The sequence below is a fragment of the Phocoena sinus genome, chromosome 7 (genome assembly GCF_008692025.1).
Source record: "Phocoena sinus isolate mPhoSin1 chromosome 7, mPhoSin1.pri, whole genome shotgun sequence".
Taxonomy (NCBI): Eukaryota; Metazoa; Chordata; class Mammalia; order Artiodactyla; family Phocoenidae; genus Phocoena; species Phocoena sinus.
The window spans coordinates 72,568,843-72,586,360 of record NC_045769.1 but is presented as its reverse complement, the minus strand read 5'-3'; the positions used below and the strand labels follow the sequence as shown (position 1 = coordinate 72,586,360).

At 36.1% G+C, this 17,518-nt stretch overlaps 1 protein-coding gene across 4 annotated transcripts in view; it reads right to left on the bottom strand.

The window, feature by feature from the left end:
- Window positions 1–17,518, bottom strand: part of PLA2R1 (phospholipase A2 receptor 1) — a 110,751-nt gene that overhangs the window by 11,214 nt on the left and 82,019 nt on the right. For all 4 annotated transcript variants that reach the window (XM_032636871.1, XM_032636870.1, XM_032636873.1 and 1 more), the window contains 7 exons: window positions 16,029–16,093; window positions 14,902–15,005; window positions 13,212–13,351; window positions 5,371–5,488; window positions 4,550–4,680; window positions 4,036–4,183; window positions 654–892 (listed from right to left, as the gene is read on the bottom strand). In XM_032636871.1, coding sequence (XP_032492762.1) covers window positions 654–892; window positions 4,036–4,183; window positions 4,550–4,680; window positions 5,371–5,488; window positions 13,212–13,351; window positions 14,902–15,005; window positions 16,029–16,093 — 945 coding nt within the window. The remainder of the gene's footprint in view (window positions 1–653; window positions 893–4,035; window positions 4,184–4,549; window positions 4,681–5,370; window positions 5,489–13,211; window positions 13,352–14,901; window positions 15,006–16,028; window positions 16,094–17,518) is intronic.

Here is a 17,518-nt window from a genome sequence, read left to right as displayed (position 1 = left end):
ATTTTAAAAAAATATACATACTAATCCATTACATGTGTATATATATGCATACACAGAAACTTTCTAAATGACACACAAGAAACTGTTTACAGTGATTAACTTTGAGGAGTAGAACTAGAGGTCAGGATAGAATAGATTTACTTTTCGCTATTTGAGTGTGTAATACTTGTATTTAAAAAAATTTAAAAATATTACTTTCCAAACCATTTCCCTAGAGGAGGAAAATAACGCACATGTTAAATTCCAAGGGGTACTGAATTAATTAATAACCAAATTTCTATGCAGGAAGCATGATTCATTTTTCTTGGGGATTCTTTAAAGGCAACATATTACCCAAACGCAGGTGTATTCCAGTGCACATATAAGTCAGTATCCTGAAATTTTTCAGACATCTTCAGAGAAACTTTGAAGGGCATGAATTTCCAGAAATTAGGCAAGTAGATGTTTACCCTAAAAAGGGACACCTTTTGTAGTTATATGCTGCTCATGAGGTTGGTCAGTAGTTTTTGTATAATCCAATTACCTAAATGTTACATTTACTGTTATTTCATGGCTGTTTTTTTTCTGTGCTAATTTCAGTGGCTATATCACTAAGGGGGTAGATATGAAACTTAATTATGCAAGGATTGTCCAAGGGATTTTAGGACACCTACATCTTCAGTGAACAGTCCAATCCAGTGGGCATGTCCTAGCCGGTTGAGGATAACAGTGAGGAAAGACTGGTGGTACTGGTCTGTAATGCTGACCAGTTCTGCTCCGTGCATCAGGCAGGTTTTTAGTGCTGTATACCAAGTCATATTTTCATTAATTATTTTGTAAGTTCTGTTTCCATATTCTAAGGTATTGGGGATTGGGTACATATCAGATGTATTTATACTGTGTCCAGAAGTATCTAGAAAAAGAACAACAAAAATTATTTGTAGAACCTGGATGAGAAGGGGGAGGCAAAGCTTAGCATGGATCCCTGTACGGTGATCCATGCTGTCGTTAACATCAGAGTTTTTCTTCTCAGAATTGACTATTTCAAAATTAAGACAATACCTGTAAGCATAGAGGATACTAAAGAATGAAAACACTTAGGAAATTTAATGAATGAGTTTTAAATATATATATAAACATATATTGAATCATTTCTAGATTTCCCAGTTTTGACAATCCCTTGTCAAACTGACCACTTTTTGGTGGAACTGATAGGGTCTCCTTAGGCAAGCTTACTTCTACTAGGTACACTCAGCCTAACACATGCTGCTGGCAGAACTTAATACTTACTGAGAGAATATTAACATATATAACGTAGTCAAACACTGCTTTGCAAACACAATTTACAAGTGCATATTCTCAAATATAATACTTTATTAAACTTTTGGGACTGTGTGATAGTTGCTATCATGTTTAATGCTAACATGTATAATTTCTAAAGAGAAGTTAAGAAATAAGTTAATGCTTAGAAATACATACAGTTCTTAGAAACCATTACTATTAATATGTCACCTATCAGAGTCAAGATTTATAAATTAAAAGACAAGGTTTTCCCACACATGATCATTGGTGCTTTGTATAAACGAGTGGCTGTGATCAAGTGAGAACCAAGCTCATGTGTTACATATAGATGTTTCCTCTTTACTATGTGCATTTGCCTTTTTGTTCTGCACTATCTTTAGGCCGAGTTTAGGCATCCTAAAACACACAAAAAAGGTAAGCATTTCTCAACTGTCTGATCCAAGGTGGCTGGGATTTCTCTCTGTATACTGGTTTTTATCACGTTTGGGGTTGAAAAGGAGCATGGTGGATAGGTCCGAAGACCTGGGACTCAATCGCAGTCCTGACCCTAAATGGCCAAATTAGTTAATCTCTCTAAACTTTAAATTTCTGGTCTGTGAGAGATTACTAAGGCCTTCGTTAGAGGCGTGTGGGTAAAATTCAAGGAGATATGCACATAGAGCACCTACTATAGGACGTGGAACACAGCAGGCACTCAATAAATGCTGCTTCTTGCTCTCCTCTCCTCTTCTTGTCACGTTCTCCCAAATAAAAATGGCAGGGTGAGGCTTTGACTTTTCCTGAAACTGTTACCTCAGTATAGCAGTAGTACATATTGTAAAACCAAAGTAAAATTAATCTATTCACCAATTAAATTTTGATGGACCACACTTTCATCATCTGTTTTTCTTTGTAGAAGTCTATTTGCCAGCTGATGTACCAAGACTAAATGTTATTTATACAAAGCAACATAATACCAAAGTAGCCATTTAAAAATGATAACAATTTTTAAAATTAAAGTAACTGAAATTCTTTGTATGTGTGACCCAAATACCAATTTAACTGGTTTTCCCCACTAAATCATGCCCCTGTATTTTCACATATATGAGTTTCTCCCTATGTTATTGATTTCATCAAGTTTCAAAACATAAGTGATTTTGAGCACTATGATTTTGCCATCTGCTGCCCTGAGAAAGATCCACCTGAAACCAAGTTCAAAATTGGGGGTCTTGACTTTGCCCTTATCTCTCTTTTTATTCAGATATCTTTATTCTTTCAGGCAGATCAAAGACTTTAGTTTTGAAACCCAATGTAAACACATACTCCCATGGCACACAAAGAAGAGGAGTCAGAATTTGGGTATTCACTGTAGACTACAAGAACTTGTGTAGTTGAATAATAATATAATAGAAACAATAATAACAAAAGCAACAATTGTTTGTTAAACACGTGCTAGGAACTTGCTAAGCATTGTATATATGTAGAGTCTGTGAGATAGTTATTATTCCATTTTACAGATGCAGAAATCAAGGTTCAGAGAAGATAATAAACTTGACTGACAGTTTATTTATAGAGGTGGAATAGGAACCCAGGTGGGATTTGAACTCCACCACCACTGCTCCATACTGTCTCCAAAAGAACATAAACATTTTGTTAGTCCCAAAAATATCAAAGAGAGAAAGTGGTCAGAGGGTACATTTCAAGAAGAGAGCGACATCAAGGTCCTAGAATAGAATCATTGTATTTGAGAGAACTTGAGTATGTTACTTATTTTTCCTAAGCCTCAATTTCCTCATCTGTAAAATGCGGAGACTTTTACTTACTTCATAGAAGTGTCGGGAGGACTTTATGGCACAATACTTATAAAAAGCAAGGCACAGTGCCAGGCGCATCATAAGTGTACAAGTAATGACGTATTGATATTATTTCTTTTCTGACGAGACTCTGCTCTTCTCATAATACTCTTGCTATAGCTGATCTGGTATCTTTCAGTTCCTGACCACTACCATGCTAAAGTGATAACTGTGAACTAGGAAAGAGGATTTCTCTGGAACTGCTTTTCTGAGGATGGGTTGATACTTAGTATCATCAAAGAGTTCAGATGTATGCAACACTGAGAGGTATAATTCATATTCCAAATAAGCATATGTATCCTAGGCTGCCTAGAATTCCACACAGCTCCAGACACAAATTATGGCCTTCTAGGGAAGCCTGGGACTCAGTAAAAGCATGAGATGTGAGCTATTGTTGTTATTCTTTTTATTTTTGTTACTCAAGGTCACTTACAGTGCATTCACATTGTTCATGCCCCCACTGGCTACCTGTAATACTATAGCTTTGGTATTTCATACCAGAAGTCATTGGGGGTTCTGATATCTAGAAACGTGCTGTTTGCCATATTTAGCCACAGAGACCATTTTAGGGTTCCAAGAAAGGAGTTAAGTATTGAGTTGGTTTATTTCCTTGACTCTCTTCCAACAGATTTTCAGTGTCTTTTTTAAAATATCTGAACAGACGCATAATCCTAGAACAAGCAGTAAAGCCTTTTAATATGACCAAGATGGATGCATAAACTTGGTCATCACTCAGGTGGTCTCTGGAGTCCTTAGAACCCCACTAGGGGGCACAACCCTGAGGTAGTGGAGATTAAGTGACTTAAAAAATAAGTGCTGGCACTTAGCTATGAAACTATCATTTATACAGTGTGTAAAACAAATGTGGAAGAGAAGAGTGGACCATGGAAATGAAAGGAATAAAAAAACAAATATTTCTTACCCTGCATTTTTTCACAAACAAACCCATAGCCTTCTTCTCTACAGTCTTCAAAATACCATTTTCCAGTGAAATGAAAATTAGGATTATTTGACAGCAAGGCACAGAGAGGAATGCGTTTTTGAACTTCGGTGGTGTTATGACTTGGAATCTTCAAAAGAATACATGTTTTTTTAAAAATGGTAACATATAACGTTATTATAACATTGATATTTTTATTAAGGACATAATTTTAAAAATTCAAACACTATTATTCCTTTATTTGCATTTAATAAACCTGTTCACAAATCAGTTCATAACCCACAAAATAAATAACTATTGTGATGAGTAAAGAAATTATATTCATGGAACACATGACAATTATATGAAATTACATTATTAAAAACTAATATATTAACAACCAACTAATAAAAATTTATGCCTACAAAATATAGGAAGTAAAAAAAAGTTCAGTAAACAAGTCTCAAATAGGATCTCTTGCTAAAATGATTTCTAAAAAATAAATCTTAAAACTTACATTTACTATATCAAATGGGGACCAATTAGAATATGACACGGGCCTTCCATTTAGCCATTTTTCATAATCATCATTTTGTAACCCTATCCACACATTAGTGGTATGGCCAAAAAGATTCATAGTAATGAAAGCTGAAAAATAAGAATACATTATCAAATTTAATACCATATAAACCATTTGGGTAATCATCAAATTCTGTTTATAGCTATGATTTTATTTAAATGATAGCAAAACTTAATTACGAATCAACTGTAGGAATTTGTTACTTTGTCCTTATTAAGATGATGCCGCCTCTGTCACTTTTGTTCAGTTTAAATTGACAGCAATTAGCTGGCTAAGCCTGGGATTTCATCATATCATTAGTAAAACAATTTCCAGTGTTCATTCAGTGCCTTTCTAAACAAAAGAGGGTTTATCCATTATACTTAACTAAAGTATACGATTATTGCCTAAATAGCAAATGAAAGTGTGTAGGTAACTCTAAAGGGATCTAAAAAATTATACCATGCAATTATAATAGACTATACCTCAGATTATTTTAGCCATTTTGAAATGCCGATCATAAATATATCCTTATTCTTTCCACTACGCCTGGTGAGACAAAAGACTCCCCAAAATCAGCAGTTTGTAAACAATGGAGTGTACTAACTTTTACAGATGTCATGATATGAACCTTATAGGTCAAACTGAAAACGTACGTGTCACCAGCAATATAATACTTAAAATGTTGATTTGGAAATGTTAGTATTTTGGAGGAATATTTTAACAGACGCTTGAATAAAAATGGTGATTTTTGCCTGATTGAACATTGAATACTCTACCTTGTTCCACCTCATTTTCAATGGCGACAAGTGTCCCCCCTTCTTCAACACAAAAATCTTGAGCAGATGTCCAGTTCTTCCAATCGCTTGGGTCCTTGGGGATTTTCATCAAAAGGCACTATAAAAATGTCCAAAAAAGCATTCATTTCCATATTTTCCTAAACGAATTAAAAGTTTCCTAAAGATACTGAGGACCAGCTTTGAAAATTTTTAATAATTTTCTTGCACAGAAATGACTCTTTCCCCCCCACACCCCCACCAGCTGCTCCAGAGGTGTGAAAGAAAAACAGAGGACCAGCTTTCAGGGTGAGTCAGTGCCTTTTGTACATTTGCATCAGGCGGGAACAGAGGATGCAGGATGTCAGAACGATGTCTTCAGCTCAAGGAAAAATAGCATTCCTTCTAAAAAGGAGCCAGCCTGACTGCAGAGTTTACAGTGGAGGATTTAATCTTGAAAATATTTCTTTCGGTGGCAGTTAATAGATTTGTTCCATTTTATTTACAAATACGCTTCCTCACTTTAAGTGAGAGAGGAATATTGAGGAATCAAACCACATCAGGTATTTAAATTCACTAAATACTTGGAGTCAGCCATGTGATCCAAAAGTCAATGAGGAAGAACCAGAAAAGAAAAAAATGAGCCCAATGGGAAGAAAAGCAAGGGAGGACCAAGGAAACCTAGGAAGGAGAAACAAAGGGGAGGGGTGCCAACAAGGTCAAAAGGAACTCAGAAAGAAGGCTGTGGGGTTTGGCAGTGAGAGTTGATTTTCACTCGAGAGAGAATCATGTCTATGGCGTGGCAGGGGTTACTTATTATGGGATGAGAAATATGGAATGGTAACTGCTAGGCAGATCAGGCAAGTTGAAGAAAATCACCCCCTCACCAAGCTCAGTGAAATTTAATCATGTTAGTTGGGCTATATGGAGTCAGGGGAGAGGGAAAGATAGAAGAGAAAGGCTGTAACAGATCAGGCAAAGTTCCAGAGAAGTCAGGAGAGACTTTATGCCAAAAATATTCCATATGGATTATTCTCTCATTAATGAACATAGCCAACCCTGGTCATTGATAGGTGTGATCTTGAGGTCTGCCACTGAGAAAATCCCAGCTACAAGATTATTCTAGGCTAATGTGGCAACCTCCATGCCACGTGAGAGCGCATCCTTCTGCATCCTTCTTTAATTTCTAGGTTTATCAGTCCCCCATCCCTTCCCTACTGTCACAGACTCCTTACAAAGCAGAGGGACTAAGTGTTGCTCCTCTCTGAACAGCAAAACAAACAAGGTCCTCAGTAAATATTTATGCAACAAAGTAAAAGCCAATAGACCCTGAAATGATTGTCAAATGACATTCTCAGGATTCTAGATTTAGTCCAGTGGTTCTCAAACAAGGCCACTTTGCTCCTCAGGTGATATCTTCATAATGTCTAGAGACATTTTGGTTGTCACAGTTCAAGGGGGGAGGGGGTGGTGACTGCTATTGACAGCTAGTGAATTGAGACCAGGGATGCTGCTAAACATTCTATAATGCACCGGTCAGTCCCTCACAACAAGGAATTATCCAGCCCCTAATGTCAATACTGCTCAGGTAATTCTTTTCAGAACCCAATTCCGAACGTGTCACCCTTCAGGGATTTTCCACTGTTCTTAGGATAAAAACCAGAAACTCTGATCTAGCCTGAATTTGAGTTGCCAACTAAGAGAGGAAGTACATTTTCTCTTCTTCTGATCCCCTTTACCTTATTTGCTTCACAAAGAAATGGAATTGGCTTTAAAGGGTTTTAATTTTATAACAACTACCCTTTTATCAATTTCCTTTCATTCTGCCTCTTTCCTCTAATTACAAATTCCAAAGAGTGGCGCATACTAATTATTAGGAAGTCTTATCATTTAATGCGAATTCACCTTGTGTTCAGATAGTTGCACTAATGAACCATTCAAAAATACCAATGAACCTCACTGTTTCATTTAGCTCAATAAATCTCTCCAGAAAACACACACACATACCCCCGCTTCCCACCCAGCCCCCACCCCCCACCCTGTTTGCCTCAGCCAGGATTTACCAGCTTGAGTATGGGAGTGTAGACCCCCATTGCCACAACTTCATTGTTTCTAAAAATATAACATGTTCACTAACACACTTTGAAATTGTGTCAATAATTAAAGCAAAGTAGCAAGATGGAGTACAACACCCTCAATTTTAAATTGTTTATTACTGATTTGCAAAATGTGATCAAGTTTAATGCATCTCTGATATTACTGTGAATCAAGGATACCTTACTGTATTCCAAACGAGTTTTGAATATAAAACTCTTTTGTCTCAAAGTCATTTCCAGTTCAATACTTGAAAGTGGAATTCATGATCTTCCTCCCAAATTTGGTCCTTTTTCAGTGTTCCTACTGACATTGAATGGCGTAGTCAGTCATGCATTTACCTAAATCTGAAACCTGAGCGTCTTCTCACCCTTCAGTCACCTTCATCACCCCTTCGGTCCTACCATTTGGACGTCTCATTTCTGAGACCTTCACCACTCTCCCTATTCCCACCACCCCACAGTCTCCGCCACCATCATCTTAGCCCAAAGGACTTATCTCTTGCTTGGACTATCGCAATATCTTTCTAACTGCTCTTTCTTTCCTCAACCTCACCTTCCTCCAGTCTATCTTTGGTACTGCAGCCTGAATGATTCTTTCTTTTCAAAACTCAACCCTGACGATCATATCCCTCTTTAGTTAAAACCCTTCAGGGTTTCCTATTGCTCTTAGGATAAAAACCAGAGACTCTTAACACAATAATCGCCCTTGCCTACTTCTTTTGTCTCACTTTCTACATTCTAGTTCTCTATGCTTCTTTTACTTTCTTCAATATGTCACATTCCTTCTCACCACAGGTCCTTAGTACATGTAGTTTCCCCTACTTTTAATGTTTCCTGTCCTTCTGACCACCTCAGTCAGGTCCTCCTGTTATATACTTTTATGGAACTGTGTAACTCTCCATCGCTTGTGTCACAGTTGTAAATTAGAGTTATTTTCCTGATTTGCTAATGTTTTCTCCCCCTCTAGTCTGTAAGCTCCCAAAGAGAAGGGATTATATTTGTTTTCCTCACCACTGAGTTGCCAATATCCAGCATATTTAAATGCAGTGAATGAATAAAGCGCTAAGAATTTGAATAATTTAAAAGAGGAGAGCTTCTTTTTTTAAGGAAAAACTGTGTCGTGCATGAAACCAAATATTGGCTAATCCAAAATTAGATGGTGCAAAGCAGCCATCAGCACTAAATCCAGGTCCCTGACTAAAAATGTATAAGTAGAAGCACAAGAGTTAATCTAATATACACAGAGAATTTCTTCCTCTTACATACAACTCTGCTGTGACAAGTATCTTAGATGACTCACTCTTCCTGGGGTAATCCCTGGTCAAACCTCTTTTACATCATCAAACATGGGGAAAATAATTTATGAGAAATGAGAAAAGACACTTAACTTCTGGTATCTCAGTTTTGAAACTCTTAAAGGTGAAGAGTCAACCAAGTGGGATTTTTTTCTTAGAAATAACCAATGAAAATTTGTCCTAGGAAGTTGACAAACAAGAAGCAAAGTTTAGTGGAACATAATACAGTGACGCTTATTCATAATTCTGAAGTGAGTAATGTCTGTCGTTGCTATCTCCCAGTTCTCCTTCTGTAGCTTTTTTCTGTTAGTCAGAACTATGCCCACTGGGCTTTCCACTCCTCTCAACTATTAACCCTCCTATTCCCACCTTTTCTAATGATCTGATAAACCCACTTATCCCAAAGTGTAGGTGACAGATGAGGCCATCTCAGAAATATTTCCCTTAAAAAACGTAATGGAAAGTGTTAAGGCAAAGGCATGAGACTCCAGTGGTGGGATTTTAGCCATTAATATGCAGGGGAGAGCACTGTGGGTGGGGAGACACACTTGGGGACCCTGAAATCTCACTCTGTAAAAGGTCACCCTCTCATGAAGCCTGCTGTGACCCTATCCTTAGTAATCAAATCCTCTGAATGATTAGAAGACTAAGTTGTGTAACTGTTGCATTGCTGGGCAATTATTGGCTGCACGTTAGAATAACCAAGGGAGCTCTTAAAAAATACTGATGCCTGGATCCCATGCAGATCAATTAAATCAGAATCTTTGGGATGTCACCTGCACCTTGATATTTTTAGAAAGCTCACCTGGTGATTCTAAATATTTGATCAGGGCTGTGAACCACTGATCTAGCTACTAGTTATCAATAAAAATTAAAAAGACCCTCTGAGCTACATGAGGCTGTTTTAATCCTGCTCCATAGTTAGCCTCAGAAAGCCCTTCTCCTCTCGTGTGTGTCTGTGCTTTACTCATGCCCCTTCTTATTCTTTCAAAGGAAGCGTTCACTTGTTCTTTTGCCCTGGGTCTGCTGCACCATCACCATTATCATGCCCATATGTGTACATACTCCCCATGTTTACACAGGAGGAAACATGGAATATAGCTAAGCTATGTAGATAAGAAAGTTTAAGGAAAGGACAATGGCCAAGGGTAAACCAAAAGCAACCATTGTAAGTTTCTAAGAATTATTTCTCTAATGCCAAGGGTATGACTTGTCATGAATTTCCTTAAAATATTCTTTTTTATACATGGGATGCACTTGTTTTAATAGTTGTGAAAAACTGTCAGATACAAGAATTAACTAAAAATGGATCAAAACCTAAATATAAGAGCTAAAACCATAAAGCTCTTAGAAGAAAACATGAGGTAAATATTTGTGAACTTGGATTTAGCAACATATTTTTAGATATGACACCAAAAGCATGAGCAACAGAAGAAAAATTAGAGAAATTGAACTTCATTAAAATTAAAAACTTTTGTGCACCAAAGGACATTATCAATAAAGTAAAAAGACAACCTAAAGAATGAGAGAAAATACCTACAAAACATATATCTGATAAGCGTTTTATATAAAGAGCTCCTACAATTCAATAACAAAAAGACAAATAACCCAAATAAAAAAGTGGGCAAAGGAGTCGAATAGACATTTTTCCAAAGACTATATATAAATGGTCAAATAAGCACATGAGAAGATGCTCAACATCATTAGTCATTAGGGAAATGCAAATCAAAACCAAATCTAGTGAGATAACACTAGACTCTAGTGTTGGCAGCAGTCAAAAAGACAGGTAATAACAAGTGTTGTCAAAAAAAAAAAAAAAAAAACAAGTGTTGTCAAGGATGAGGAAAAATTGCTAGCATACACTGTTGACAGGATTGTAAAATGGTTCAGCCACTGTGGAAAACAGTTTGCTCGTTCTTCAAAAAGTTAAACATAGAATTAGCATATGATATAGCAATTCCACTCCTAGGTATATACCCCAAAGAAGTGAAAGCAGAGACTCCAACAGATACTTGTGTGCCAATGTTCATAGCCGATTTATTCACAATAGCTAAAAAGTGGAAATAACCAAAGTCCATCAACAGATGAATGGGTAAACAAAATGTGGCATGGAATATTATTCAGTCATAAAAAGGAATGAAGTTCTGATACATACTATAACATGGGTAAACCTTGAAAACATTATGCTAAGTGAAATAAGCCAGCCACAAAAGGAAAATATTGTATGAGTTCATTTATATGAATTATCTAGAATAGGCAAATTCATAGAGATGGAAAATAGATTAGAGCTTACTGTGGGCTAGAGCGGATGGGGAATAGAGAGCTATTGCTTAACCAATTACAGAGTTTCTGTCTGGGATGATGATAAGTTTTGGAAATAGAAGTGATAGTTGAATAACATTGTGAATGTAATTAATGCCACTGAATTGTATACTTGTAAATGGTTTAAATGGCATATTTTATGTTATGCATATTTTACCACAATAAAAAGCTAATTGTCAAAGGTTTTAATAAAAACCTTAGTTATACTCAAGTTCTATTGAATATTTGCTACGTTTGTCATATTGAAATGTATAAATAATTTACAACTGGTAGAAAGAGTTTATGGTTTGAGAAAATAAGAAGCAGACTGAAGGTATCAACTATTAAAAATAGTGTGTCTCAATACTATATAACACTTTAGAGAATGACTATATTATTTTAGAAAATATTTCACAGTGCCCCCGGACTGATTGTGTCATAGGGCTAAGGTGATTGGTAATTCTTAAGTTCTTATATGAAGTGGCAGCTGTAGGAAAGGGACAAGACTCAGGGTCAAAAAACTTAAGGTTGATTCTCAGCCTGACACTTATTTGCTGTAAGTTTCAGAAAAGACACACAATTTTATTAGACTCAGTCTTCTCATAGGTCAGATGGGATGACAATTCTGTGTATTTTAAAAATTCAATAAAACAAGAAATATATATATATATTCATTATATATATATTCATTATATATATATTATATATATATTCATTATACATATATTCATTATATATATATATTCATTATATATGTATGAAATTGCCAGCAGAAACAGCTACATGGTAGAAGAAACCCAAGTGTCCATCAATGGATAAATGGAAAAACAAAATGTGTTATGTACATATAATGGAATACTATTCAGTCTTAAAAAGGAAGAAAATTCTGACTCATGCTACAACATGGGTGAGCCTGGAGGACACTGTGCTAAGTGAAATAAGCCAGTTACAAAAGGACAAGTACTGTATGATTCCACTTACATGTGGTGTCCGAAGTAGTCAAATTAATAGAGACAAAGTAGAATAGTGGTTGCCAGGGGCTGTGGGGAGGGAGAATGAGGGGTTGTTGTTTAATGGGTTTAGAGTTTCGGTTTTACAAGATGAAAAACGTTTGCAGAGTCATTGCACAGCAGTGTGATTATACTTAACACTACTGCACTATACATTTAAAAACGGTCAAGATGGTAAATTCTATATTATGTGAATATTACCACAGTTAAAAATATCAGTGCCAAATATGTAGTGGGTGCTCAATAAATGTGTATTAAGTCCAGACGGCCCCATTTCACAAATTAACAATGAGAGGAAGATCACAAGGGAGGCAATGCCCTACCAATGTAACTAAACACATAGACTGAAAATTGTCCATGATGGAGGGGCAATTTCATATTAGCATATGAAATTATAACACAGTTTGAGTTTTTAATTATCAAAGAGTTAAACATTTATAATTTGAGATACATTTTAATTACTTCCACCTAAGGCTTATAAAGTTATTTTATTTTAAAACATAAGGAGTAGAGGGGAAGTCTCAGCCTTAATTGGAGACAGTATCAGAAATAATAAATCTAGTTTACAGTATCCCCACTGGCCATTTAGGAAAAAAATCCAATTCTGCATGGAAGTGCCAGCTATATGAGGCTCAAGACAAAGTTGACGGAGCTACGTTATTAGTCAGGCAGTTGACAAGGCGGATAGAGCTCTATGAGGGCTCCAGGCAGGGAAGACACAAAAGAAGAAGACACAGTCTGGGCCCTCTGGAGCTGACAGCTCATTTGGGAACAGGGCCTAGATACACATGCCCACCCCCACACACATGCCCACACGCACACACACGCCCACACACATGTGCACGCACCCGCATCCCACCTAATGAAACAGTCATACAGTGCAATGAATGACAATGTCAGTAGCAAAAACTGAGTATACATATGAAGGGTGGTGTCAAGGCTGTTTTTGACAAAACCTTTTAATTTCAAGAGATCTGCCCCTAAATAGAAAACTTCTCAAATCTCTTGAAAATTGTGACAAAAAAATTCCAGGTCCAATGGACAGCTCGTAGTTTTTCAAAGCCACACCTGCTTTTTGATTACTTTCTAAAATTAAAACCTACAAAAGAGAAACAAAAGCAACTTTTTGAAAACAAGTTTACCTTATAGTCAAAATATAACCATCCTTTGGGACATGTTCCATGTTTTTTTGGTGTATCTTTCTCTTTCTCTATGATCCAAAACTTTTTTCGCTTACAGATGCTAGGCATAGAAACTGAACACTCTTCACTAGCCCAGAGTCCTGGAAGAGAAAATGGTTAGAAATGACCAGAAACAATGGTGACTCTTTGTAGGCATTCTCTAGTGGTCACTGTTTTTTTATGACTGCTGTGGTTTACCAGACTTTGTTAAATCTAGAAATTGAACTAAATTTAACTACTAATCATAGAATTCTCTAGTGACAAGAGCTAACTGGGCAAGGTGCCAAATCAGTAATTCTAATTTAAGAATGTAGAAGGTTTGCAAATGCAAAAGAAAAAAAAAATCTAAACAAATACTGCGATTGCAATCACAAAACTGATGAAAGTTTTAAGAATATTTGACTTGGTTAGCCAAAGAATACTTTGTAGAGTATTATTTTTGACTTAAAGTATTCAACCTCAAGATAAAAAAATTCTAAAACAATAGATGATAATTTCTACTTTATAATTATTAAAAATATAATAATTTAGAAAAAATAAGTCAGGAATTTCTAAGGAAGAAGCACTTCTGAACCCTGACCCTTAAACAAAACACACACATTTAGAGACATGCCCTCAGGAATATAGCCCAAAGTCCTCAGTCTCTTGGAAAATGTTCTTTTAATTAGAAGAGCTGTATTTTCAGAGTAAAGGTTTATAGAATGCATTTCATTAGCATTCAAGTTACAAATTCCAGAATAGGGCAAGGATGCATGTAAATTGCAAGGGCAGATTCAGTTTTCTAGTGTGAGGGGTATAAGCCAAAAAGATATTGGCATTCTGAAGGAGGGGCCGGAATGCTATTTTCAATGCCGATTAGCTGCCATTCTTCCAGAATCACAAATAGCCTTTCTGTAGGCTGTTGTGACACCTGCTGGCAAAAGCGAGCTGATTAACAACATGGTTTTTCCTCTCTTAACTTTCTCTGCAGCTGCCCTTACATCAGAGATTGCTTTCCATGTTTATCCCTCTCCTGACTTGGGAGAATCTGTTAGAGTCAGGGACATCATTACCTTTTATTGGATAGAAACAGCGGGATGGATATGAGTGGACAATCAACCCCAATAACACTGTATTGATGAATAGAATTTAAAAACCCATCTTAAATGTGCACGTACTTCTAAATCCAACTGGCAGAGAATTGGTGTTCTAAGGCAGGTAGCAATTAATGCCTGGTGTTAAAACAAGAACACTGAATTCAATGAAAATTTTTCTTAAATGGGAAAATGAAAGTAAATTTCAGAGGTTAAAGTTCTGACCAATTATAAACTGGATCCTACAAAGAGATTTTTTAAAATGGGCCCATGTTGAAATTTCGTAGAGAATAGTATTTGTCAGGCAATTTTTAACCCATTTCAGTGGGCCCATTTTTGGTAGTTTTGGTTCAAGAGGAAGGACTTACCTGGATGTAAATTATTTTCAAGAACATGAATGCATGGCATAAATTGTAGGAATGGTCATCCTTAAGACTTATAAAATTAAACACACTCAGTTGAAAACCAAAATAACCAAACAAAACCTTCTCACTGAACTAATGCAATGAAAAGGAGACTTAAAGTCTTCTGAAAATTATGTTTGTATTATAAACCCAAAAGTGGATGAACAAAATAACCTGTTATGGATGAAATGAAGCCACATCTCTGGCTCTGATTAATCATGGATTCTTCTTTTCCTTTGTCCCAGTTCTGGTATATTACTGGGGATCCATCTCTCCAGCTGCAGGAAAATCAAAAAATTAAAGGTCTTCTCTCATTCTGCACGTTCAATCTCCAACACCATTTTTGGAGTTCTGGGATATGGACTGAAGGCATAATATTTTATTAAATTAAAAATAAATTCACATCTGTGGTTAGGGAAATGAAAATTTGTAAGTTAAAGATAAGGTTTGAAGGCTTTTCAACAAATTTTTAAAATTTTAATTTTATTTTTATACAGCAGGTTCTTATTAGTCATCCATTTTATACACATCAGTGTGAACATGTCAATCCCAATCTCCCAATTCATCATACTACCACCACCACCACCACCGCTGCCGTTTCCCCGCCTTGGTGTCCATACGTTTGTTCTCTACATCTGTGTCTTTATTTCTGCCCTGGAAACCGATTCACCTGTACCATTTTCTAGGTTCCACATATATGCATTAATATACGATATTTGTTTTTCTCTTTCTGACTTACTTCACTCTGTATGACAGTCTCTAGGTCCATGCACGTCTCTAAAAATGACCCAATTTCATTCCTTTCTATGGCTGAGTAATATTCCATTCTATATATGTACCACATTTCCTTTATCCATTTGTCAATTGATGGGCATTTAGGTTGCTTCCATGACCTGGATATTGTCAATAGTGCTGCAATGAACATTGGGGTGAATGTGTCTTTTTGGATTATGGCTGTCTCAGGGTATATGCCCAATAGTGGGATTGCTGGGTCATATGGTAATTCTATTTTTCGTTTTTTAAGGAACCTTCTACTGTTCTCCACAGTGGCTGTATCAATTTACATTCCCACCAACAGTGCAAGAGGGTTCTCTTTCTCCACACCCTCTCCAGAACTTGTTTGTTCAGCAGTTTTTTCTGATTCTGGTGTTCTCGAAAGAGGGAGTGAGAGCATATCCTTCTGCTGCACCATCTTAAACCAATCTCCTATTCAACAAGTTAACCATTAAGATATAGTCCAATCATTCTGCAAATAAAAACCTGTTAAACAAAGTTAAATGCAAATTAATCAATGTCCATACCGAAATTCATCATTGACTCTTTCTTCCCGAAGTCCAATCCACCAGTTTACACCATACTTTGATAGCTATTTAAAAAAGAGAGAGAGAATGTCAGAATTTATCCTACTTTTTTTCCCTTTTCACTATTAAGATTAATGGGGTCACTGTCAATAGCTTTCTATTCTTCAGTATTTTACCCAATTATCTAAAGAAGAGTACACTAAGGCCTAGCATCTTGAGAAGACCTGAAACTTCATTATTCTAAACTACTCCCTCCTCATTATGTAAGAAAATTGGAATCAAATATTGAAAATTATTTTGATTTCATACAACATGCCATAACTTTGTCACAATGTTTCCTATATATATTTAAAAGTAAATTCTCTAACTCTCATAAAAGGAATTTAAAAAGTAATATTGTAAAGTAAAATAGAATGTGGATTCCTTTTTTGACTAAAAATTTAGTGGTTTATGCCCTCAGTGATTTATAGAAGTTTACTATACATGCCACCTACTTGAAAAACAGTTCGAGGCACAAAGATCTCAATAGTAAAAATAATTTGTATTTTAGGCACTAGTCTGATTGGTAAGTTTTTAAACTAAGTATTAGCACCCTCCCCATTCAAATGGAAACTGCATTATAGGACAAAATAATACTACAGTATTTCCAGTGTTTGACAACTAGAAAATTATCCTTTATATATTTTATGAGTTTACACCATTATTTATTACATAGATCCCAGCACAATAAAGAATAAACTTGAAACACCGTAGGCATGCACATGCATACGCACATTAGAGCAGATGTAATACTGGACCTATGACCCAGGAAATTGAAATTCCTTCTTTAACTATAAAAGAAGAACAGGCCTTAAGGATTTCTCTAAGGTCTTTAAATCAATATTCTTTATTGGGTGTGTGCTGTGTGTGAAATGTAACTTAACTTTTTATGCTAAAATCCTGTTAATTTGAAGGCACTGTACACTTCAATTTACACTTTCATTTCTTCTGTAAAGACTTGGGAATGCATTTTAAGATATACAAATATTTTTCATGTGAATTTCTGCTCATCACACAACAGAACCTAATAGCTCTCTAACATTCTAATTTATACACAGGTATTTTTACTCCTTAATCAGTGTGGCTGTCTGCCATATCAGCAACTTGAAAATAATGCAAGATGGAGCAACTAGAATTTTGGATCCCTGAGTTGTTGTTTCACGGACGTGTTCTTACATGCTGAATTTAGACTCCTATTGTCAGATTTTGGAATGGGTCCATGGAGACTGGCTTTGAAATCAGTGGAAGAACCACAATTTCATTCAATCTAAAGAGGTCTTACGTGCAACAAGAGTGGAAATCATGGCCCGATTGTTCACTGCCCCAATTAAGGACCTCTAAAGAGGAAGTATAACTACTTCCACAGAGGAAGTATAACTTCCTTCCACAGAGGAAGTATAACTACTGCATCTTAAGTGGCATATTTATTACTACCTCGATTATAGCACGGT